The following is a 26,413-nucleotide window of genomic DNA, read 5'->3' as shown; positions in this document are numbered from 1 at the left end:
AACTGAATTTACGAAGTGCCTGACTTTGCCTTGACTTTTCCTGATTTTTCCGGTCTATCGCCACCCTGTTATTAGAAAAAAACGAAAAATCGTATGACGAATTCTTACAACAACTTGAATGAAAAGCAGAAATAAACGGTGTAAACATTCGGAACAAGTCGGATCGACGATTTCATTCGGAATGGTGTGGGACGTTGGGAGTCGTTGAATATCTTTCTAGCATCAAGGAAGAGGAAAGGCAAAGACGAGGGAATGCTAATGAGACTTGGTTACGTACGAGCGACGTCTCGTACCTGGGCGGGTAAATTCAATCCTGGAATTCTCGAGCGAAGGAATCGAGGCGGTTGTTCAGGAAGGCTGATCGGTGCTGCTCGCGCGTGCCAAGAACACTGTTGTAAATTGTCAGAATTATGCAAGTGAGTGGAAAACCTGTCCGAGAATCACCGCAGCTTTAAAGATCCCCTGCAGCACGTGACACGAGTCACGAAGTGTTAACCCGCGTGTCTCTCCGCGTGTTTAATTACGCTCGATAGATGTAAACGAAGGGTTTCGACACGGCGGGGATCGAATGACAACATGTAGTGATTGTCGACGAATATTACGAAGATCCAAAAGTAGTGAATAATTTTCAGCGTGACCTGCAACTGGATTGAAAAATATTACGATCCGTTTCGAGCTCCTTTCACTCCGTCGTGGGCAGAGGTCAAGGGGTCATGTTAATACACGTGAACCTGCACACTGGTTTGTACAAGTTGGAAAGGCGATTGTAACGGAACAGCGATTAAAGCGGATTCGAGATTAAAAATAAATTGATGGTCAGAAATCGGTTCCGCACGGATATGCGCTCTGTTCCTTCGTGTTGGTACACGATTATAAAATATGGCATTTTTACGACAGCATCGAAATACGGGATAGTATCGTCTTGTTTTTCCACTCGGAATTGCCGAGTCGCCTACGCACCCCTCGGCACCTGCTACGTTCGACGAAAATTCCGGGATTTTGCAATCCGACGGTCACGTGGCCGGCGGGGAAAGAACTGAGAAGAACCTGCTTTCTTCGAGTGCTTGCTGGACGTGGGACGAAATTGTCCTTTCCAGGTGTAAAACGATGGAAAGATTTCTCGGCTGAATCTGCTCCGAACTAACATGGGCAAAAGAAGCTTGACCATAATCCCGGTGAAGTTCGTAGACCTGGTGAAAATGATTTTTATGAGAAATTAGGAAAAATGGGAAATCGTAAAATCTCGTCAAGAATCGTAGTTTTCTTTAGTTTTTTCATAACGAAAATTCACGAAAATAAGCAAGTTTCGTAAAAACGTAATAGTTTTACGGAGATTTTGGTAGAAAAGTATGAATATCGACGAAGATCTACAATTGGTATCGTGAGAAATAGTTCCACATATATTTTGGAGAAAGTAAAAAAGAAATTCTGCGACAAATTACCACCGTCGTTGAACGGAGTAGTTTCTTTCGATTAAGCAGACCAAAATTACATTGACCTACGAAAATCTGAGCCGGAAATTCGCACTTAATCTAGAAGTATGAAAATCTATGGATAAACTACACCGTAATTCAATGGAATAGTTTCTCATGATTAAACAGAACAAAACTGTAATATTCATAGAAATTCATAGAGTAATTTGCACCAGGGAGTCCCTTCTCGACGTGGGCGGAATTTCAAGCCTCTTTGTCATGCATTGATTAAGACGAGGAGAAGTTGATCGACGTTCTACGTCTCAATTAACAATCAACACTAACGAACCGTTCGAAACATGGAACTGACGATGCAAAGCCTCGCCCTTCGTCTTTCTCTTCCTTTTGTTCTTCGTCCCGGCAGCTTTCTTCGTTTGCCCGCAACGACGTTCTCTCGTCGGGAGAACAGCAGTAAATTCAAATTTCGTACATTACGCTCGCATGTATGAACATATGTGTATAATTAGTATGAAAGAAATTAGAGACCAGACATACATTGCTGAGCGAGTGACGTGTAACGTCGGATGGACCGCACCTTGCCGGGGGGTTCCATAAATAAAATTGACACTGACAGAAGCCTTGATTGACGGCCGTCCCTCCGAGCTGCAATTCCCGCATTTCGTTCCGCTAGACACCGCTGCAGGCCATTGTTAAAAAGCTCCGTCTCACGTGCGCGTATGAACATTGAACACCTATCGCGCAACGCACGTTATCGGCTCTGTTACGGATACTTGCATCCGCTATTCCGGAATTTATACCGGGCTTATTGCGACTTCGGATTGGCACGCGAGGTCAGAGTTGCCGCTGCATGCATGTTTGATGCTTATCGCCCGATTGATGAAGCAACAAATATTATCATTATTCACACGCGCGGGAGTCAGAAGTTGCTCAAACTTGACCCGTGGTACAATTCTACGGTTAGCCAGGATATTATTATACTTACGGTTGATTTACGGAGATTGATCATTTTCATTTTCTGACCATAATCTTATCTGTATTTACAGGAAATTCCTATTTACCCCCAACGAAATAAAATTTCACCGAGCGTCGGTCTTGAAAGACCATTTCTTTCCATTTTTTCTGCAGAAAATTATTGATAGTACAGCTGATAATTTTTTTATTTTTCTCCAATTTGTTGCAGGCTTCGGTGATAGGAGGACGTACGCAGGTGGAAAAACTCAAGTTCGAAAATCACACCGAGTGCGAATGTCGCTCCAGGAGTGATCCGAGATTAAGAGACACGGGACAAAAACCTCCGTCGAATATACAAAAGTCAAAAAAATCGTGAGTCTCCCTTTCCTTGTTTGCAGATAAGATAATAAATTACGTTCATGGGATACGTAAATTGGTGTTATTTCGAATCCACATAAAAAAAAAATAAAATTCTTATCTTATTTTAAACTCTTATCCGAAAATAGTAAATACCAAATTGTATTGCAAATATATACCATATATATTAGCGATGTGAATATATATTTATAAAATATATATCAATATATATATAACAAAAAAACAAAAAAAAAAAAAAACACGTTGTAATAACCATAAAAGAATAAAAAAGCATTTTTTCACCAAACAATACTATCATTCCCTTAACAATTACGCTTTAGCAGTTTTCTTTTTTTCATCTATAAATTAATATCATAATTTTTACGCATCTCGACGATGATCGTACAATCTTTACGTGCCTACAGTAAACACTCGTTTCGTACGATAATGATTTTCTCATTTTTTTATGCACCCATTCCCCCCCCCCCCTCTTACTTCACGGCGATGAATGATTTGTCGTTATTGACGGGACTATAACCACGATCTATGTCTTATACTCGTATTACGTGCGATAGACCCTCGTAACAATTTAATTTCTCAAGTTTTTACCTGGTGGTTTTTTTCATAGCTCCGTCCGTTCGTCCCTCCGCATCCAGCTTCTGTCCTCTAAAAACCCGACGAAACTAATCCTAACCCAATAAACATGACGGTAAAAACTAACAAACACCGCCCACGTGATATTAGGCCGGTGCAACATTTTCTTTCCGTTCGAACCTATTTTTTTTTTTTTTACTTTCATTCTTGCACTAGTCAACGAATATTTGACAATTTGAATAACACGCCAGATTTTTTTTTTTTTTTTTTTCTCAAATAAAATTAAGATTGAAACTGGGGTGTGAAATGCGTTCGTTCATTAAGTTTCTCGTTCACAGATGCAAGTGCCCTTCGCATTTTGCACCGAAGATAACGCCCGAGGGTGAATGCGAATGCAATTGTCCGGATAATCGGATGGACTGCGTACGAATCAGACGAGGAAAGGAATATTTCTCGGTACAAGATCGATGGTTAGTTGTTTGTGATTATGCGAAAAATTGTTGAAAATTGTTTTACTTGAAAACGCATTGGATATAATTCGCAATTGTTTTGCAGGTGCATTCAAAACGACATTTGCTCGTTGCCGCCCTGCGATTTCGGGGAGTACATGAGAAAGCAGGGACGATGTCCCCATAAAACGGAGAAATTCTTCCAACCGAATTACTACAACAAGAGACACACCGATAATGGATACCGAAGTCATTGATGCCGATATAAACGCCTGAAAGGCTTCTGAAAGGGAATAAGAAATGGAAGTGCAATGGAAGTAAAAAAATAGAAACAAAGCCGAACTTCATCCGTGAATGTGTTTGTCTTAGCGCGTTACAGCCGGCAGTTTATTACCGTGAAAACAACTGTGCCAATAGAGTAAAAAATAATTAAAAAAATGAAAAAATAAATAAAAATAAAAAAAATTAAATAGCGAAAGAAGCGTAACGTGATTTATGATCACGCGAACGAATTATGGTGCCATTAATTGTCAGTGCCTTGTGGAACGTTTGTGCCGTAAGCCTTAATTTACAATATTTTTGTATTATGTAGGACGGATATTTGATACTTATATAATATTTTCATACCAGTGAATCATCGACCAAATCTCGTTTACTACTATACTGTACGAAAATTACTCTGTACCCAAGATGAGAAAAGATGCATAAGTCTGTACAAGGAATTCTGTGGAAAGAATTACCGACGATTGACGTGTCGATTTTAAAATAATATTACAATATGCTGGAAAGTTGATTAGGAAACCTTTGACAATGTTCGAACAGATTTCTCATAACTGGTAACAATTTATTATGAACTTGAAAGAAATCATCGAAATGAAAAAAAATAGTTTGCGGAAGAATATTTTCACAACTGTGGCGTATTGTTGCACAGTTTTTTTGAAAAATTTCACAAGAAGCATGCGATATCATGAAATGTTTCTTCTCAGCGGCTTGATAACTTTTATTTGATTACGAAAAGTGAAAAAAATTCAGGAACAATCTAATCAGGCAACGTATGAAATTTATGGTATAATTTCAATGACTTATAATACACGTCTCGTCTAGGTAAAATCCTAATTCACGCAATAAGCGAATAATATCGTGTAATGTATCAGTACCGGCGCTCGAATTACTTCGGAAATAATTATCTCAGAAAGAGCGCGATGAATGAATTATCGACAGCTTAGCACCCCGGTCATCCGAGTGTCAGAAAAATTCATCTGTCGGGATGGTTTCATACAAAGCGCCGTAATACTGCTGTAATTAACGAATAATCCGGATAATCTTGTTCGGATATTGAGCCTAGTCTTAAAAATTTCACGTTTTTATATCGTTACTCATTAAGGCCTTTTACGTGTAATTGTATTTAATCAAACATTAACCAGCACCTTCATTAATTTAATATTTAATCCGTAGGTTATATTTTGCAGTACGATCATGTTAGGTGTAATATTATTATAATATATGTATTTTTCAAACGAAGCATTCTACAATTATTGGAACCGCTATAATACTAAACATATCTCGTGATTACGATAAAGGTCCGGCCGAAATAATCGTGAGCTAATTAATATAATGTTACGTTTCTTTATTTTTCTTTCTTTTCTCCATTTTTTTATCACATCTCGAGAAGTTAAGGCTGGAACCAAAATTATTCGTATTATAGTTATTCGCCAATTACTCCGCGAGAAAATTCGATTATGATATTTTTTTCATCGCTAAAGCATTATAAGTTTAGTGTACTTCTTAGGTATGTATGTAAATGTATTTCTTTCATGTTTTATCGAAGCCCCAAGTAACCCCCCTATAAAATATAAAATCGTAGTATATGTATATCTATTCATTGTAATCAAATTCTAGCGAGTAATATATCGGCTCGTGTTCAACGCTCGTTGACGTAAAGCTGAAATTTGATTTTCTCAAATTCGTAATAATCTCAACTGGTTTTGAACCGGTGACAATTGTGTCAGAAATGAATCTAATGTACAATAAGTGAATTACGCAATGGACTGTAACGAAATTTGTGTATTTCGCACTGAATCTACATATATGTCATATTATATACATTGGCTGAGCCGGAGTCGTGTAACTTTTTAGTAATATATATATACAATATACATACAATATGTACAAGGATCAATATAGATTTATGTACAAAATGTGTTTTCTACGCTTTTATACTGTAATAAATTTGATATACATGCATGTGTCAAGTTAACTATATATATACATACATACATACATATATATATAAGGCGTAAACAATCATTATGTTATAATATCCTACGTATACGTGTTTCGCAAAATGTGAGGCATGAGTTATCGCATGCAAGAGCATTCATTGTATTACTATAGCAGCTTAAGGTTTAACCAACAATTTTAAGCACTATATATTATATTATAGATAGAAAGGTAATATGAAATTGTATAAAGAATCTCATAAGTTGATAGTAAAAAAAATATATATTATGTATCATTATTGTACAATTTTCGATATTACTTTGTTCCGTGTTTTCGATTTGTTTTTGCTCTTTAATCATCATTCGTGCATTTAACCGATACGATTGTTACAAGTGTAATATACCGTACAGAATGGAACGCAACAAGAAGCACGAGCGACACATTTGCTTCATCGACGCACAACGATGCCGATACATTCAAACTCAAGTACAGAATAATGATTTTGTCTTCGTTGTAAGGTTGGGAAAAATGTCAAACAATAGGGTGAGATTTACAACCGTACTATATGATGAAATCTACGATAGAGTTCAAGTATGTACATATATACATACCGATAGCTGCACATTTTATATGTACAGAAGAGAGAGTTGGGAGAAGTCTGGGAATGCGTCACACATCTGCTGGTTAATTTACAATCGTGATTTATTCAGTAAAGACAAGTACGCCATACAGCAAGACGGTGCATGAACGTTTCATGCCGGAGGAACAGGACTCACAATCAGAGGGTTATTTACTACCTGGAAACGAGCTCCTCCACGATGTCTCCTCTCCTCGAGCTGTCGGGCACATTCGATAAGGAATTTTCACTACACGAGGGTAAGAAAACTGTGCAATACCTTCATTGGTACAGTCTAATATCAATCATTGGGGGGAGATTCGGTTCACGGATTAACACTTTGAGTCGAAGGGACGCAGTGGCTTATATCAGCCTCGGTAGAAGAACGGTGAAATAATTTATGCCAACTTCTAGTAAGTATTCGAAGTAAGTGCAAACATGAGCCTGGAGCAATGTTTGAGTCTGTTCCAAAGATGCATATAAAAATTTACGATGTTCCAAGTACCTCTTTTGCTCTCCTAAAGATCCAATGATTTCAGAAAACTAAATCGATTCGCAAGGGATAAATTTTTAGCTTAAAAAAACGCAAAAAAACCAAGGCTAAGCTCATTTGGATTTTGTCGGTGAAATTTAGGCCGATTTGAAGTAATGCTGCAATTATATTTTTGATAATCTGTATCCGCGTAATTTCTACGTATTTCATTCACAAGTTTTCTCAGCTGTTCATCTTATGATGTTCTAGATGTCTGTTCTGCATTCCTGTATATAATCATAAAAAATCAGTATATGGACTTGCGAACAAGTACCTTACGACTTGTCATTCCGCCATCTATGATCCAACGCGTTTCGTATAACAATAGAAGTACCACGTTGGGGGCTAGACGACTTGACCCTCAACGCTTTAGTACGATAAGGCAATGAGGAAGACGAGGACAAGTCAAAATAAACCTCGGTAATCGTATATCAACGACAGTTCTATCTGCTAAAAGGAATTAGTTAATAGCCTGGAATAATGTTCGATGTCATTGATGATTGATATGAGCGATAAGACTCGGATCAGGACTTGAGTCGACGACGTTTGCACGGTGGTACATACATAATGTACCCATGTCGGATAACATACGACATGCATTAAAGTCTGACGAACAGACCTTAGAGACCTATACGTAAGTCGAACAAGTTGTTCGGTCATATTTAAATTCTTGTAAGAGTTTTGTCAAGATCTTCGTCATGCTTACAGATTAAAAGAATGACATTATACTCACTTCGTAATTTGATGACGAATAATCGATAATATAGACAAGATAGTTACAAGATTTTGATAAACTGTGAGATATACGTTAAATAAAATTAGGGAGAGCTGAAGACAATCATTTCAGGGTGGTCTGAGGGTCTGACAGGTTTGGGCCGACACAGTGAAGGAGGACCAGGCGGCGGACAAAACGGAACGAGGTCGGTAAGCCAAGTTGGTCCAGTCGGCGCAAACTGAAGTTTGCGTTTATTACTGACATGGTGATACTTTTTTTTCGTACACAAATTCCAAAACTTTTTATAAAATCGTTGCTCACTATAATTGAAAACGATCGAGCCAAATTTTCAGTGCCGCAAATGAATATCCAAGGGCACAGGTACATATTACTCGATGAAACACTGACAATGATACCAAACGTTATAGGTATGTACGACATGTGGGTGATGGATCAATAAAAAATCTACTGCGAATACGCATTATGTGATAATATTATCGTTATCAGGTATTGAAACTAAATTCTGTACATTGCGTTCTAAGATAGGCATCAAACATTTATTCCTACATCTCCTTCACTTTCCCCGACGGGTAAGTCACAACAAACTATTTTGAAACAAAGAATACGAATTCTGATTAGGAACCGCAGTTCAAACTAAATCTACTTTTTAGCAGCGAAGAAATTTTCCCAAAACTTCATTCGCTCTTCGTGAAAACCACTTTTAACCTGAATTCCAGGATCGCTGTCATTACCGATCTGAAGATATTTTTCGTCCGATGAGAATGGTTCCCAAATCGCGTTGTCATTGAGAACTGCAGTAGTCGGCAACCTGAAAATGTGTTTTATCGTCAAATATAGTCGATACACAAGCGGTTGTGACGTGATGTCTTTTATCTATTCATAGCCTGATACTCACCCATTGGTAGCAAAGGATGTCCATAGCTCCACCATAGCGTCGATCATTTTCATGTCATTCTCGGTATATTCAGAGCCTGGCGGCCCAAAGAATTCCTTTGGTCCAGGAAGGAGGTAAATCAGCTCGTCTCCGTGCACCGCGCCCAAATTCTCCGGGTTACCATTACTGAAGATATAGCTATCGCTGAAAGTGCCTCGGTAGTCAAAAGTGCAAAAGTATGCGGGACTCTTGTAAGCAGAGTTGTTTGCATGTTGTTTGACTTCGTTGTAAATATGATAGATGAACTCGTAATCGCTTATGATGTCAGTCAAATTGTGTAGTAGCTGAAAGCAACATCAAACATACCATAATTGATGGAACTCGAACTTGTGTCGTCAGTTGTTCTAGTTCTCACCAATTTTCTGTCTGCAGTTAGATCGTTCAAGTAACGAGACTTTAAAGCAGCAGTTTGGGCATCGACATCGGCTGACCAAACGTCATGTCTCAAGAAGCTGATTAAGTGAGAGTCAACGTTGTCTAAAACTTGCTGGAACAAGTCTGGCTTATCATAGTACGCTGAAATGAAGAATAAGTACAAGTTTCAGAAACCACTTCATTCACCAAGAACAAGAAAAAATGACTACCGATAAAGTTTCTTCAAACATGCAGAGCCTGGTATGTTACCTGACATCTCTGTGCGATATAGACACCTATAGGAATATTCGTTAATTCACGTTGATCCATGCATACTCGCCTGCAGTTATAACAATTCCTTCTTCCTTAGTTACAAGGGCCACCCACGGCAAATCATGCTGTTTTCCATTGGCAATGATATTCGCTGGAGTATCCGTAAAAAGTGCACCTTCTACGTCAGGTTCGACTACAGGATACCAGACAGTAGCCCTGGCCGTCCTTTCATCCTTCAACAGCACTTCTGTATCGTACAAGTATGTCCCATTGAAAGTCCTCAGACAGTTAACGAGGGTGGTTGACGTGTTGGTTGGACAACCAAGGTATTCGCCCAACTTAGTGGCTCGCGCGGCGACCACCGAATACGGTTCAGGAACAGGAGGATAGAGTTGCGGTGTACTGTGTATCATGAATTGGTGAAAGAGTCCTGAAAAAAGTGTGCTGTTATTCGTCAATTTGAAATGCCAAGTATTTAATGTCTATTTAGTGGAAACTAATTCAATGCCATTATTGATCTCTCTCACAATGAAAAGAATTAGCTTCGCTTATTAAGTCGGGTACATTTACCAACGGAAGATGATCACTAAATACCATAGGTGTATTTCAATTCAACTAAGCAACTCTGCTCACCTTTTGTTAAAGGAGATAAGGTTAAAAGCCGAACGCAGGCGGCACCTGAACTTCCACCGAAGAGAGTGACTTTATTTGCATCACCACCGAAATACTTGATGTTTCGTTGGGTCCATCTCAAAGCTTCAGCTATATCTTTAAGTAAATTATTTCCCGGCGATACTTCGTCGCCGGTACTCAAAAATCCGAGTATTCCGAAACGATGGTTAGGAACTACAAGAACCACGTCCTTATTGAGAAGAAATTTTGGACTGTGATGGTCAGGGTTGTTTGTTCCATACTGGAATGCTCCACCATATACGAAGACCATCACTGGCAGTAACGTAGCATTTTGGCTACTAGGAAGCTATGCGGTAGAAATGGTAAAAAAGTAATTATTATTTTCTTTTTCATTTGAGAATTCATTAATGTCAGCCGACCGTAGACCGTGATTCTGAATAATCACCGTGCACCCGTCTTATTCAATTCTTCATGTTATAAATTAAGAAATGATAGCTAAGCAAATATGTGCACCAACAATAAACTATAAACTATGTATCATAAAGAGAGAACACTTTTTTTTAGCACTTCATTCACTGATTTCTTCTATACGTATATTACAATGTTGCAGGCTGACAGCATCAACATGCACTTCTGAACCCACTTCCAAACTTGAGTATATTGCGCGCAAAAATGCTCTAGTCTGTACGCAGCCTAAGGAGCTAGAAACAGCGAGGAGAAACCACGATCGACGAACGAAAACTTCATGACTTCGATTTTTGGTAATGTTCTGCAACAGCTTGATTCATTGTGTGCAAAAAAGAAGATGATATCAGAGGTTTGAACTCCGTAGAAAATTATCCAATGAGATCTCAATTTTCACTTTCTCTAGCGTCGTCCGAATCAAAATATTTCAAGTACGATAAAGAACTGTAGGTATGGTTGAACAAATTAAAATGATTAAGGATCTGTTTATTTCTCGAAATCAACCTTCACGATGTAATCACATAGTTTTTTTATCCAATCTAAAATACGAAAAATATGCTGTATTTTGTATCCAGCTGTGTGACAATTAGTATATGGCGCTGCTAGTGCGGAAAGTGGGCGATTTCTAATGAATAAGCGTGCGCTGTAATCACCCGAATCAGATATCGCCACTGATGTTTATGATCTCGCCCATCCGCACGTCCGACACCCGCTATAATCTTCAAATATCTGTGAGCGAAAGTTTGATTTGTGAAGCTATGAAGGTGCCATTGGCATAAACCAAGTCTACCAACAAAAGGGTGGTGTACGAATCAAAACAAAGCTGAACAATAAAATCAATTCTACATTGCCGCAATATGTTTGGCAGTACTCGGCAATCCTATGTTAAATGAACAGAGCTAAACTTGTTTGCTGTTGGATCAGACGATACCCTAAACTGGTGTTTCGGTACTGAAATCAAGTGAATTTCAAAATGGATGTACTTTCAATTGAAAATCCTTGAATCTCTTGGTACGGCTAGTAAATTTCTCGAGATAAAAAATTTAAAACGATGATGGTAAAACTATAGCTCCCTTCAGCTATCAAAATATATTCAATGCGATTGCTATATACCTGCGGCGTATAGACATTGAGATAGAGGCAGTCCTCATCCCCCATGAGCTCCTCCGATCTCTGAACGCATACGTTAGGCATGCGGCCGGCATCTAGAGTCCCGTTCCAAGGACCCGCCGGTACGGCTTGTTTAAACCTGGATTGGAATAATCGGAGAAATTAATGTTTCCTTATTTTTGTGACAATTAAACTCCCAATGATAGGTGATTTTTCGGCCAGCATGAGGCTAGATAATTCCGCCAATTCTTCGTCGTAGATTTTGAACATGTTATTCTCTCGAGTATATTCAATTATGTATTTCAGTGCCACGAGTTGTGATCAATGCAGATCAACCCAAAGAAAATCCGTCGTGAGCTGATATTACCGATGGTTTAGCGGACTTTCAAAGCAATCGAGATGTGTAAAAGCAAAGTACGCAAATGTGGGCAAAACAATGTGGTTTCAGTACGTATATACGGATCCTCGATTGTTTATTTGGTCAGACAATATCTCCTTACTAAGAGAAAAAAATCTTATCAATAAAGTGATGACTTTTTACCCTCCCGAGCTCATACCATGCATTTTGGACAAGACAAAAATGCACGGTATGAGCTCGGGAGGGTGAGAAACTCTCACTGCATTATCAACTCGTGTTGATGTATATTAACTGCTTGTATCTTTGGAATATATGAACCAAAATTTTCCCAATCAATTACAGTATCATCGTAAGTACCGGTATCAGTTTACTATGGATACCGTATATTACTACTGTAAGTAGTAGCGTAGCTCGTAACGTGCGAGACTTGGGAAGGGGAGGACTTGAGTTCAATTTCCCAGCTTGTCGATGAGGTCCTGAGCGATAGCTCGCAGAAATTGTAACGCAGCTAACGTCGTTCAGGCTTCGAATCGGCGAGTTGAGGTTTTAACTCGGTCCGGGTGTCCGGGCAACGTTTTCTGCACCGCCTATGCAGCGTTAGATGACATGTAACTCTGAATTACACCTACAAACCTAAGATCTCCAATCGGTGGCTCGGCAAACGGAACTCCAATGAAGGCAGAGAATCTTCTGCCAAGGTGTGTGACCATATTTATACCTCTGAGTCTTCCTTGAGGTATCGTCGTTTCCGGACGCATCCAATCCTCGCCAGCGGGAATGTCCCCATTTTTAATTGGAATAACACCAAAGATTGTCAGGAAAGCGATTAGCAAAAGAGCCACCAGCAGACACGCGGCTGCTATGTAACAGCACGAGCGCGAGCCAATCCTACCTACCAACATGATTACTGTCTGTCACTAAGTGATGCTCGCCAAAGAGACCAGCCTGAGTTATTTTATCTTACGAGAAGAAAAGATGTCTCGTCGTAATTAGAGACAATGTAGTTTGGTAACAACGCCTTGAATTTAATTCGCAACCTAATCTCAATACATAATGCGGACGGGAATTAAATCCACCTTGTTGAGTGGTCCAATAAAATTAAGTGTATATGGGGCATTCCGTGTCAAATTTTCCCCCTTTGTTCCCTCACTATTTTTGATTCGTACCACGATTTTTTATACGATTCTACCACCTAAAAAGGGCACTCCTGAATTTTTTCAAATTTTTTTTGCTAACCATTTTTTTTTAAATATTATTCAAACCCATTTCGAAAACGGTCGTTTTTAAAAATCTGAAAAAATTCTGAAAAATCAAGTTTCTCACTCCGATCATACCGACGCCTGGCCGATGATGGGCCCATTTTTTTCTGTAATTTTTTTTAGCACTTTAAACGTTTTCAACAAACGAAACGCCATCTTGAAACGTTACGAAACCATGATGGTCCAGGTGTCAAAATGATCAAAATAACAAACTCGATTTTTGAGACTTTTTGAAGATTTTTCATAACGTTTCAAGATGGCGTTTCGTTTGTTAAAAATGTTTAAAGTGCTAAAAAACATAGAAGAAAAAATCGGCCCATCATCGGCCAGGTGTCGGTATGATCGGAAAGAGAAAGTAGATTTTTAAGAATTTTTTCAGATTTTTAAAAACGGCCGTTTTCGAAATGGGTTTGAATAATATTTAAAAAAAACGGTTACAGAAAAAAATTTTTTAAAAATTCAGGAGTGCCTTTTTGAGATGGTAGAATCGTATAAAAAATCGCGGAACGAATCAAAAATGGTGAGGGAAAAAAGGGGTAAATTTGACATAGAATGCCCCATGTACAAATTTTATAATGTATGTTTTGTCATTACGTAGTTTGATGAGATTGGATCTACATGTGAGATAACAGAATAATAAAGCCGAATAGCACCGGTTCGAAGGCTATTTTTGATGCGTGTACAGTAATACAAAGCCGCCCCTATATACGTGCACACATAGAACAATCAAATATTTAAATCCCATAATTATTCACTCAAGTTAGGTATATGATAATCAAAGGTACAAATGATTGCTAAAAACAAGAGGATTTCACGTTAACACGGACAGATCATGTAATTCTTGCGTGGTCATAATCATGTGAACCTTCTCGCTTTCAAAACTGTGACGTCCTGAATTACTCCGTCAAGATCTGGTTCATTAGCAGCATCGTTTTCAATCTATATACTGTCCGACACTCCGTCTAATCGTCCTTGACTCATTGGCGGCAAAAAGTATTTATAAAACGTTTGGCGCACTATGAACACAATATCAATTTTACCATACACTTATAGTTGATGCAAGGACGTCAAAGGTACTATAATAATACTACAATTAACTATATTTTTGTTTTTAATGTTCACCATACACAGATGTTCATCAGGATTATATTCGTATAGTGCGGTGAGCTCTGTTCTGTAGTTTTCGATAGTATAAAGTACGGTTCAATTAACTAATTTATAATCAATTTATATATTTACGGATAAGTATTTAGACCACCCGAGATGATTCCTGCAACTTTTATCAGAGTTGAATGCACCATACATAGTTTGACTCGACTTAAATATGGTTAACGCTAATACGGTAATTATTCAGACAAGATCTTACGAACATAGTTTCAACAACTGAACATACACTGTTGAAAATATTTGAAAATCTACGCCACATTTACAACACAAAAGTGTAGTTGAATTACAAATTTCGTGTTATAAAGTGAATTACTAAGCATTCTCAATAAATGTGCATTATAATTTTGTCATTTTGCTTAACTTAATTGGAAATACGCAAAAGGGTATTTTGAATTTACTTCATTGTGCAGTAAATGTATCAGGTATATTTGGAAATTTCATTTACAGTACTTGGAATTTACTAAAAATTTTGCTGAATTCACTTGATAAATGGAATAATCTTATTGATCAGTTTTCAGTGACTGACCAGTCATCTCCGTATGGACCGTGCATTGTATTATCGATCAAATAAAGTCCTAGATTCTCATAAGGTAGTTTGGCGTAGTAGGTAGGGTGCCCGACTTATAATTCGGACATTGCGAGCGAAAGGGGTTGGAGCCCCGGTTAGAAAAAAATAATGCGCTAGGTTTTGATCGATCCAAAATACGTTTTCAACGATTGTCGTTACTGATAAGTTGTCAGAATGGTGTCTACGCTCACGAAAAATCATTAAGATGAGTTATCTACCAGATCCTCATCCAGGTGAAGGATGTACCTGTGCTGCGTATTTCGTAGAATTGTGAAAAAAAAATTCCTTCTTGTTTTATTACAACAGGAAATTTGCTCACTTTCAGTGCTGTTTTTTACGACTCTGAAAAAAAAATTTGAAATTTTAAAAAATACACGGCACAGATTACTCCTTCGCCTTCAAAATGCTTCTAATGAAAGTTCGATATCTTTATAAATGACGGAGAAAACTTGCATCGCGTGAACGTCTGCAAGCAGCAGTTCCGCCGGGAGTAGGCAACGTCCTTAAAGATCATGTGCTGCAGTTCCCTGGTTTGGTTTGCAGTTTCATAAAGAAACGCTACAGCATACACGTTATCATTTATTTTCTATAGTCTATATTCCTACTTATTAAAACGAATAAAAATATTTTGATGTGATACAAATAGATGTAAAGTGGCATAGTCACGCACTTACCACATGTTAGTTATTATGTTATGCTAAACAACAAAGTTTGAATCAATGACCCAGAGCACATAGAAATAATAAGCGTTTTTTATTCACTATTACAATTTAGTCTGACACAGAGGTTAATAATTACGTGGAATTTTCAGTATGACACACGTTATGCAACCGTGTTGCAAACAAAATATCACAGCAACAAATGACTGCATATTACAAAATCGCGTGAAAATTATTAAGTATTTTTCAGCTAACATCATCGCCGTCTTGACCTGAGGTCTTCGTCATCGAGCCCATTTGCAATTCGCCCAACGGTTTGAAAGTGCAGCTGATGCAGGCATTTATCAAGTCCATCACTGCCCTTAGAATCACTTCCCTTCGGTGATCGCAAAAGCTTTTTCGTCGCCGTGGTCCGACGACTATTTTGACTGGAACGACTGACCGAACTTCGAAGACTGGTACTGGATCCTCGACTACAGGTACTCAGCGCATCGTCATTCGTTGCTATTGGGTCACCAGATTCCCCGATAGCGTTACTGCGAGTACGATTTAGCAGGATACCCTCACCGTTGGCTTTCGTAGTAGTAGCCCCATCCCCCGATTTTGCAGGGAAAGATTGTTTATCGTTACACGTATGTTTCCTTGCAGCTATAACAGCATCGGGGTCCGAAGGAGTATGGATTGGTGGCTACCAAATAAATTTTAATTCAGCAAACGTTGGAAATGACAAATGTGCACATGATGAAATGCTCGACTTGAATTTCTGATCTACGGACATAAATTTGTCTGTCTGTAATTTTTAAACAGGAGCAAAGTATCAGATCACCAGCCAACTAACATACTTGTAACTAATCATATACCACGTATTCGTAGTCACACTCTGCAACAGGCATATCTCGAGCCCTAATCACTCTGGGATCACTAGTTCGCCTTTTCTCCTGAATGCTCCTACAAACAATCAGCGGTGCATCGGCTAGACCAGGGATTAGAGGTTCATTCTCTGTCTGCAGACATGGGTTTCTCCTATGCTTGTACGGTGGTAGGCTGAAATTTTTCACATGGGAGTAGTTCTCCATCATTGGGACTTATTACGGTATTTTGTACATCCAATTGAGTCTTTTTTCTGTGACAAGACCAAAAGGTTAACTTGATAAAATGCAGACATTGCCCAAGTGAGAATATTTCGAAAAATCTTATCTTTGACTACCTCATGATGATGATGAAATTTTTCTCCTACTTTTCTTGAGCAGTAGTGAAGCAAGGCCAGGTAACCACAGCAGCTATGACAAGGGAGGAATTTTCTTAAATATAATACAATTTTATATTCTCGCCATGACACTATTTTATATCTGACGATCGCAATCTTTTGTCGTACTGTTCGGCGCACGAAATAATTTATGGTTCGTATCACTACGGCCATTGATATATTGCACTGTTTTTATTACATTTTGTTCTTTTACAATCGAATTTCAATCTACACTTTCACAATTTACAATTTTTCCTACCGAACATTAAACTTCAGCATTATACTTCCGTTCTTCAATTAGCACCAAACTGACATTCCGGGGATTGGTATGCAGGGCAAATACTTTGGTGAAGATGCCGGAGGAAGGCAGGGATAACAAACAGTGGTCCCGGTATAGAACAATCCCCCGGCATTTATAGGGGTCCTGACAACAGGCCTGGCGGGTTCGCAAGGTGCCGGAACCGGCTTAGGAAATGGGGCGAAAGTGACACAAGGATATCCTGTGCACGGTGGACAGATGAAAGGGCAAGGTGGGCAAGGTGGAATTGGTGCCATTGGTGGACAAGTCATGCAACACGTTCCCGATGACGTGGTACCACTCCGTTGTGCCGTAGCGCGGGCCTTACGGGGGCTGCTACAAGGATCACTGAGACTTGATGGTAAGGAAAGAGCAGAAGGAGCCGATCGACGGCATGGTCCAGAGCTTGAGACATCGGCTAATTGGTATCACCAAAGTTTTTGAACAAGGTGTTGTCGGTGAATTGCATAGAATAGTATAACAAACCATCGAGATGACTGTATGATGAGTTGAAAGTCTGGTCCATCGGAGGACATCGAGGTGGGCTGGGACCCCGTCCACCACAGCTGCGTGAGAGTGAAGAGTTTGAATAAGTTATGTTGAGTTTGAAGTTTAAATCCGTCAAGTATTTACTTTGCTATTATTGCCTTCAGTGCTTCAATGTTGTAAGGTCGGTTGCACTTAACGTGCACGGCCATGGTTGCAATGATTCAATGCTCCTCGAGTATCGTATGACAGAATTAATAAACAGAAAAGCTTAACAGGAATTTCGCTCAAGGCCAAAACTGTACAATCGTACCGTGTTTACAAATGCGTCGTTCAGATATCTTAAATGTCAAATGACGGGACGAATTGAACACAGATTTTCAAATTTGCGAGTAACTTGTGATATGCAGAAGTGTTGGTGTTTCTCTGGTCCAAATAAGCTAAGTCTGATTAACTTTTTTCAGGTCCAAATATTTTCAAAGCATTTTGATTTTTCACGACCCCCGTCGGCGAAATCTGAAAATGATCTTGAGGCTGTGGAACCACACTGAGCAAGATTAGACGACGTATCAGAAAGGCAGACTCTTCTGATTCCTGGTTAAAGGAGACTGCCGACCAACGTCGGTGTAGTCCTGATTTTTCGTGCACAACCTGGCTAAGGGTAACGCGGTGGAAAGTAGCAACATGCTGGTGGGTACATAGGGATGTATGGCGATGGAAATGATTGGCAAGGCGTCAAACATCGCGGAGGAATATAGCACGATGCTGAAGTCGTGGAATCAGTATTGCAAGGCATTTTGGCGATGTACGAGTTGAATTGGAATTAATTGATGTTGAACAAGATTACAGGAATTTTGAAAAAAGACTAGGACAAACGTATCTGGTCGCAAATTCTGTATTTTCTATCCATGTCATTGGCGGTTACCAATTATTTAACCTAGCATAATCTTCTTAAAAACAAATATAAACCGATGCATTCCTTTGCCTTACAATTAGTATTTTTGACTGGTTACACGAAGCGATTTTTAATCCTACTTCAATCTTGAATTTAATCAACCATCTTATTTTGGTAATATTATATAATTCTTCATTGATCTTACAATTAGTATAATCAACCATCTAGAATAATTCTTAAAATGGTTCATCAGTAATTGCAGACATAAGTTTAAAAGCTTATTAGAATATATAATCATTACAAAATTTGGATTTTCACGAATAATCATCTTCTACGGCCACCCGTCGTAGGGGGGCAACACAGTGGCGATGAACAATTGTAACAGGCTTCGTGGGGAAGAGGTCCCGAATGCTGAGGACGTTTGGATGGGCAAGGATCTGATTCGGGTTTGCGTAGAGGAACTTGAGGGCAGATGGGTGGGCATCTTTTGATACAGTCACAAGGATCAGGATTCGGAGGAAGAGGATAGCAGCACGCGGGTGGACAGCAGGGATGGCAGCTATGACATTTGTATTACACGTGAAGGAGACGAATACGAATAATTTGATCACAACTGTGCAGCATAAATTGCAATGGTGATTCGCCTTTTAACAATGAATAGTATAAACACAGGCTTGAAATGTTGATAACTATTATGCAAAAAGACATTTAGAGGTATTGTAGCTGTGCAAATTGGTGATACATATTTATTTTAACTTAGATATATGCGTACCACGAATTTTTGGCACGATAAAAACACATATTATAAACTCTGCACGGGTCTTTTACAATTACAGACATTCTTATCTGTACTGCAACTAGAATTTTGAGATTTTTATAAAATAAAAATTTATTCAAGCGTTTAGACCAATGACGGATGTGGTTATTCGATAGTGTTTCGATCTTCGATTTCGATACGTCGTTGGACATCGAAGCATGTTGACATCCGCTTGGGAAAATAAAAGAATTCACATTTTAGCGCAGAATTGTCTATGGTAAGCGGGTATATTAGGGTCTCTCTCACTCAGCATTTAATTGGCTGAGAGGTAACAAGGCAAGCGCTCCGTAGTTCTGGCTGGCCAGGTTCTTGACCTGGTGACTTTTGGCCAAGAGCTGCGTAGTTTCTGCGCTCCAGGTCCGCTTCCTGGTGGAACTCGACTTCCAGGACAAGCGCTCCTTAGTTCTGGCTGTCCAAATTCTTGACCTCATGACTTGCGACCTTCCGGACTAATTTTCAAGTTTACAAGTTTGATTATTGGAAACGTCATGTTTTGTACTATCGAACCAATATGCATGATTCAGATAAAATTTTCAATCGGAAGAGAAACCGAACGACCAGGGTCAACAAATTGCAATTGGTGAGTGGTCGGCGTTGTATACATAGGAATACGTGACGGTAACGTCGTTCAATTAGAGCTAAAATTGCTGTGCGTAGTGTTTCAAATCTGTCAGCACTTGACTGATTGTTCTGTGGTATTTTTTGACGAAATTTATTGTCATAAAATCACAATACGTTATATTTACATGCATGTGCAAACGTAATTTGTAGCATCATATAGAAAAAACCTTACGAGCAGATTGAGTTTGCGTCACATGCAAAAAAACAGTGTTCATTCTGTATACTGTCAAGGAAATACCAGAATTTTTTGGGGAGTCATCCGACCCCAGTCTCCCCTACAACTACGTCATCTGGTAAAACACTGACAACGAGTAAGCGAGCGCACGAGCACAAACACCAGTTACACTAGGCATCCGATCCCGAACGAGCTTTAGCGAGCGAGTGTTTTGAAACTAGTTATTTTCAATTCGCGCACCATTCTATTATCAATGTACCAAAATAACCCAGAAAACCGTGATATCATATTAATTGTCGAGCTCAAACGTGAAGAGTAATGATTTTTACCAAGAAAATTCTGAACGAAAATGAATGTATTTTAACGTTCTTTTTCCGAGTTTTTTAGTTCATCGATGATAAAAATATACATCGATTCAAAGTAATTTTAGTTTTTACATTTCAAACAAAAATTACGCACTCCATCTTTCCCGCCAATTCGAGATTCCAGCGGCGAGGAGCCTCCATGGCCAGCCTAATAACTTCGCCATTTCGCGACGATTGATGATAGGTCAATTTTTCTTGTACGGACCAATTGTGAGTTAAAATACACTCGAAATTTCGAACAGCTTCGTTAGTTAACTCCCATTAAAAAAAAATAGTCGACAATGAACGTTTCGCTTAAAAATTATCATATTTGATTGATTTGAAAAAAAAAGACTGTGTAATTTTCCCGACATGAAAGATATTTTTTCTCCATTATGTGATTTTATTATTTACATTTTCTCGCTGTTACTTAAATATTTAGCTATATAATTATTGATTGCTTTCAGTTTTTAACCATTTGTATACGATAATAGTACAAAATAAATGATTATAAACCAATAACAAAAAGCTATGTTACTATTTGTGCACGGCGAGTATAACATTTTTATAATATTTAATGGCGACTGTAATTATATTGTATCTAAAATTTTTCGAACTTGTCATGTTTACAATAAATTATGTCAATTCATTTTTCGCGCAAGCACAAATTCAGTTGCCATAAATGCGCTAATAAAATTTATCTATAATTGATTAATTGATTAATTATAATAATTGATTAATTGATTAATTATACAATATTTTTGATGTGTTCGCATACTGAAAATATTTATTGCTATTCCAGGTATAACCCAAAGTGCTTAGCGGTGGTCGTCAAAGGTGGTTGGCGGTGGGTGGAGGTGTCTGGAGGTCAACGACGTCGACTCCCCATCAAAAAAAAAAAAGGCCGACAATCACCTTTTCAGGTCTTTAAATCAGGACAATGCTGCGTTAAATGCTGTCACATATACAGAGCATCCATTTCATCTTGATCAAAATTAGCGCATCCGTGATGTATTAGAGTTACTCTGAATTTTTTTCAATCCGAACACATTTCGAAAAGCAATTCTGCTTCACTACCCAATGTAGATACTTCACTTGCGACTAGCTAAAACAGCGTTTCGATTCTATGCCTACGAAAATTCAAGATCAAGAGAGCAAATGAAATGTTGTTGGAATAATTACGAATATTAATGTTGTATAATACATGAAGAAGCACAGGGACGAAGGTGGTCGGAGGTGGTTGGAGGTGGTTGGAGGTGTTCGGAAATAGTCGGAGGTGGTAGGAAATGGCAGGAGGTGTTTGGAAATGGTAGAATGTGATTGGAGCTGGTAGGAGTCGATAGGAGGTGGTAGGGGGCGGTAAGAGGTGACAGGGGGTGTTTGGTGGTGGTTGGAGGCGGTAAGTAGGAGGTGTTTGGAGGTAGATGGAGTTGATCGGCGGCGGTCCATGTCGTCGATAGGGGGTCGAGGAGGAAGTGGCGGAGGGGGTCCAGGTGGACAAGGAGGATGAAGGTGGATAAAGGTGGTCGGAAGTGGTCGATGGCGGTCGAAGGTGGTTGACGGTGGACGAGGTCACGCGTCTTCTCACGGGGATGATCGAGGTGATCGGCCAGTAGTCTTACGTACTCACATTGTACCGATTCAATGCCAAGCTGTCATATCGACACTACTTCGGCTGCTACGAATGTCGGTGCGAGCCCGTTAAGTAGAGTCGATAGAGCACAACCCTCCTAAGCTCCCAGGCCCACCGAGGCCCACTTGCCCGGCAAAGACTGGTCACAAAAATTTACCCAGGGGTATCCGTTCTTACATTTTTCAGCCAACAGTGAGTTGTACGCATTTGCAACCTAAGGTTATGCAAATTTCTACACACTTCGCTAAATATTCTATACGAAATACACTTGAGGTGATAAGGTTATTAAATATTCGCGGAAGATTTATATTGAGTCAGTTTTTAGTCAAATAATCTTCGTACAATTTAATTAACGAGGCAGGCGTTCTGGGTGTCACAATAGATAAGGCTGCTTTGAAATGTTCTTTGGTAATCTCAGTCGCATTCAAATTCTCCTCAAGAGCCTTCATTGCAGCTTCATGACAGATTGCCTGAACCTCTGCACCCGAATAACCCTCCGTCAAGTAGACCAGGTCATTTATGTCCACGTCAGCAGAAACCGGCATTTTACGGAGTTTAATGTCAAATATTTCTTGTCTCGTTTCGGAATCCGGCAATGGAACGTACACTATTCTGTCCAGACGTCCAGGTCGAAGCAGTGCCTAATAAAAAAAAATACATTTAATACTATGCATCATTTTTTCAACTTATCAAATAACTTTTGGTTTGATACTTTTTTTCTAATGTGCGCCTTTCATACAAGTCATATCCAATTAAGCTGAACAACACTGTACTGCAATTTTCCATTCAATCCAAGCCTCACCTTATCAATCCTGTCCGGCCTATTAGTGGCCGCTACCAGAGTGACATTACCCAACTCAGTGACACCGTCAAGCTCAGTTAATAATTGAGCCAAAACACGCTCCTGGACATTACTACCAGTACTGCTTCCAGACGCCCTTTCACCTCCAATGGCATCGATCTCATCGATGAAAATAATAGACGGCGCGACTTGTCTGGCTTTTCTGAAAACCTCTCTCACTGCCCTTTCTGACTCCCCCACCCACTTGGAAAACAATTCTGGTCCCTAAAAGAAACAGATATCTTAGTTGAAAACTATATTGGATACCAGCTGAAATGCTATTCGGCCTTAAGGAAATAAAAAATAGCTACCTTGATGTTGAGAAAATTCAGCTGACTTTCTGTGGCAAGTGCTTTGGCAATCATTGTCTTTGAACAACCAGGTGGACCGAACATGAGAACACCTCTGGGTGGGGTTATCCCCATTCTAACAAATGCTTCTGGATGCATCAAGGGCCATTCAACGGCTTGCTGTAATTTTAGTTTCAGATCTTTCTGCCCACCGATATCCGACCATTTTACGTTCGGCACTTCAACAAGAACTTCTTTCATTGCCGATGGTGAGACCATCGTTAAGGCGTAATTAAAATTCTCCATGGTCAAGATGATTTCAACATCTCGTTCATCTGAACATGTCTGAGATGTTCTCCAATGCTTTATCGCATGCATCGTCGCCCTAGAACAGAGGCTAAAGAGATCTGCTGCGACAAATCCATGCGTGACAAAAGAAATTTCACCAATGTCTGAATCACTGAGATCATTGGGAATTTTCGATAATAATTTGAGCAAAATTTCTTTGCGCATTCTTTGTGTAGGCACGGATACCTCAAACTCCTTGTCAATTCTGCCATGTCTGCGCAGAGCAGGATCCAAAGCATGCGGCTGCGAACTTGTAGCTATGACTAGAATGTCGGCATTTGAACTTTGAAGCTCATCAAACAGCGCCAACAGCGTTGACAGGACCCTCTTCTCTTGATCGCTACTTGATTTGTTTTTTTTTCCGCACATATTGTCAATGTCGTCTATGAAAATTATACTCGGAGCATTTCTTCTAGCTTCCGCAAATATTTCTCTCAACTTGACCTCTGTCTCACCTACATACTTGCTATAAATTTCTGAATTGTTTACTGTCAATATGTGTGCACCAGATTCAGCCATCACTGCTTTCGCTATCAACGATTTCCCAACCCCCAGCGTTCCATACAGTAAGATGCCCCTCGTTACGTCAAAACCTTTCATCATTTTATATTTCCCAAGGGCTAAATCAGTCGCATGTTTCACTTCCTCTATGAGATCGTCATAGCCAGCTATATCAGATGATTTCACAACGCTGCTGGTTTCGGGATCTTTTTCCTCTACCTCACTGTTCATAATTGTCCATTTTGTTGAGTAGAGGGCTTTGTAAAATATCACCCTATCCGAACTGCTGTCGGATATGTTCAGATCGCCAAAATGCTCCTCTAATTTTCTGGGTACTGGTGCTGTGATCCGATTATCAGCAGTCAAATTTTCACCATTAATATCTAAAATTTTATAGATCAATTTCTTCCCATAATAAGGCACACATATTCTGTTCCCAATGGTAAATATTTTCTGTTCATGATAATTTTTTATCAATATATCCAACTCCGTCGTGACTTCCGGCAATTTTTGATTGCCAACATACTCGATACTGATTTGCGTGGCCAGACCAACATCTGATGTAAGCTTTTCGATTCTGACACGCCCTTCAAGCTTGTTCAAATCGATGGCTGAATAAAGAAAGCAAAAAATTTTCAAAAGAATAAAGAAAAAGGAAAAATTACTCAACCAGTGTACGCACTGTGAAACCTACCTTGCCTTGTCAAGCAGACGCTCGTCAGACTCTTTTCGTTGGTTGGCCATGCAATTTTGACAGATGTATTTTGTCCGACATTCAGAACAACTGGATCGCCAATAGCGATTTTACACAACTGCATAGCCGACTGAGCCACGAAAACCATGTCATTTAACTCACGTGTAGAAATATTCTTTGGTTGTTCTAAAATGTATAATATATGGTATTAAAAGTTGAAAGTTTTTCAACATCGTCTTAGGGTCGTGAAGTTCTCTTGTCAACACAAGCATAACCTCAAATGTCTCGCTCACCTTGTGACTTGTAGACTTCGACGCTGCTGTATAAAATACCATGTCGAATATAATTGTGACTCCAAGCTTTCGCACATGGTGGACAATTTTCTTCGTGGACGGTAATGTCCTTTTGGGATAAGACCGCTTCGCATTTCTCGCACGAGTACCAAAGCGCCGAGCCCTTCTTCGACTTGGGTGACATTTCGAGGTTACCATACCGGATTCACAAGTAATTCGAGCCGCATGATGAGCACAAGACGCATGACTTAAGGGCGCGTTATTTTCTTGTAGAGTGAGAGCAGCCCCTGCTTAGAAGACCAATCACATTGTTAGGTATATCGGAAGGGGCTAATCAACCAACAGCAGACCTGGTTTCGTAGTTACGCCTGCAAGTAAACTATTTGGCATTGCAAAATGTAATGCAAGTTGCATTCGTGTAGGCGGAAATACCTTGTTTGAACTCCATCTGGAATAAATCGATCACGTCTAGTGAGTGCATCCCTAAAATTTCTCAAGGTCTTTAATCAGAATGAGCGCGTCAAAAATTGAATTACTATTCGAAATTAAAATAACTTGAATAATTGTTAGTCATTTTTATTATGTAGCTTGAACTTTTAGAATGTGAATGATACTATTATTTTTCGGTCACACATTCATCAGTGATTTTGCTACAAATTTAAAACAAACCAATCAAATATAATGCCAAAATTACGACCGAAAGGGGGTCAAGTATTTTTGACAATGAGAGTATAGAGCAATTAGGGAACATTAATTATTCGATGCGACCTACGTCCTACGTCCTCGGATCAAAATACTGAATTCTCCATCATCGATGCATTGTTTGCAGCTGGTTGTGTTTAAATAGATGTGAGCTCACTTACATGAATACTAATTCCACTTATATGCAGGGATGCAGAATCTTTTCGTGTGATATATCGTTGTTAGACGATCGTTTATTCGGAGAAGTATCAATCAATTATTATGCTTTCAACATTTTGCAGACTATGCATCCTCAAATATCACATAAGACTGATAACGAATGCTATTTTAATAAATAATTTTAACTAATTACTACCGTAATAAACTCGACTATAACTCTTCTAATGGGTATGGATACTCATTCAACAACAGTAGAGATGGATACCATTTTTATTAGGTATCAGTTTTGTTTTTAATCTGATATTGCCCATTACAAAACGACGTTGCAACACAATCGAATTGTCAAATAATACGAGCAATGCTGGATCTTTACTTTAAGCCCTCCTTTGAGATAGTTTCAGC

At 39.1% G+C, this 26,413-nt stretch overlaps 3 protein-coding genes across 3 annotated transcripts in view; 1 reads left to right on the top strand and 2 right to left on the bottom strand.

Moving 5' to 3' along the window:
- LOC124177811 (myb-like protein X) overlaps window positions 1-4,313 on the top strand; it is a 73,845-nt gene extending 69,532 nt beyond the window's left edge. Inside the window, exons 4-6 of the mRNA XM_046560642.1 lie at window positions 2,614-2,756; window positions 3,674-3,805; window positions 3,891-4,313. Coding sequence (XP_046416598.1) covers window positions 2,614-2,756; window positions 3,674-3,805; window positions 3,891-4,041 — 426 coding nt within the window. The 3' untranslated portion in view covers window positions 4,042-4,313. The remainder of the gene's footprint in view (window positions 1-2,613; window positions 2,757-3,673; window positions 3,806-3,890) is intronic.
- Window positions 4,314-8,351: 4,038 nt separating this feature from the next.
- On the bottom strand, window positions 8,352-12,962 carry LOC124178102 (esterase E4-like). The gene is made up of 7 exons (XM_046561248.1): window positions 12,649-12,962; window positions 11,661-11,796; window positions 10,083-10,428; window positions 9,517-9,879; window positions 9,178-9,338; window positions 8,784-9,106; window positions 8,352-8,696 (listed from the first exon to the last, which is right to left on the bottom strand). The coding sequence occupies exons 1-7, from the start codon at window positions 12,915-12,917 to the stop codon at window positions 8,528-8,530; spliced, it is 1,767 nt and encodes a 588-aa protein (XP_046417204.1). The 5' UTR covers window positions 12,918-12,962; the 3' UTR covers window positions 8,352-8,527.
- Window positions 12,963-22,473: 9,511 nt separating this feature from the next.
- On the bottom strand, window positions 22,474-25,407 carry LOC124177311 (ATPase family protein 2 homolog). The gene is made up of 5 exons (XM_046559518.1): window positions 25,151-25,407; window positions 24,858-25,043; window positions 23,336-24,774; window positions 22,986-23,249; window positions 22,474-22,824 (listed from the first exon to the last, which is right to left on the bottom strand). The coding sequence occupies exons 1-5, from the start codon at window positions 25,332-25,334 to the stop codon at window positions 22,498-22,500; spliced, it is 2,400 nt and encodes a 799-aa protein (XP_046415474.1). The 5' UTR covers window positions 25,335-25,407; the 3' UTR covers window positions 22,474-22,497.
- Between the last annotated feature and the right edge of the window lie 1,006 nt (window positions 25,408-26,413).

This window comes from Neodiprion fabricii, chromosome 3 (assembly GCF_021155785.1).
Source record: "Neodiprion fabricii isolate iyNeoFabr1 chromosome 3, iyNeoFabr1.1, whole genome shotgun sequence".
Lineage (NCBI taxonomy): Eukaryota > Metazoa > Arthropoda > Insecta > Hymenoptera > Diprionidae > Neodiprion > Neodiprion fabricii.
This window is presented reverse-complemented; position numbering and strand designations above follow the sequence as displayed.

Bases quoted from the DNA above. Each gene is read 5' to 3' on its own strand.
- LOC124178102 (XM_046561248.1), bottom strand. From the start codon at position 12,917: ATGTTGGTAGGTAGGATTGGCTCGCGCTCGTGCTGTTACATAGCAGCC. The intron at 11,797-12,648 runs GTTTGTAGGTGT...ATTCCAATCCAG, and splicing joins CCACCGATTGGAGATCTTAG to GTTTAAACAAGCCGTACCGG. The intron at 9,880-10,082 runs GTGAGCAGAGTT...CACTTTTTTCAG, and splicing joins CTTATCTCCTTTAACAAAAG to GACTCTTTCACCAATTCATG.
- LOC124177311 (XM_046559518.1), bottom strand. From the start codon at position 25,334: ATGTCACCCAAGTCGAAGAAGGGCTCGGCGCTTTGGTACTCGTGCGAG. The intron at 24,775-24,857 runs GTAGGTTTCACA...TTCTTTATTCAG, and splicing joins CGTCTGCTTGACAAGGCAAG to CCATCGATTTGAACAAGCTT. The intron at 23,250-23,335 runs GTAGCTATTTTT...TGTTTCTTTTAG, and splicing joins TGAATTTTCTCAACATCAAG to GGACCAGAATTGTTTTCCAA.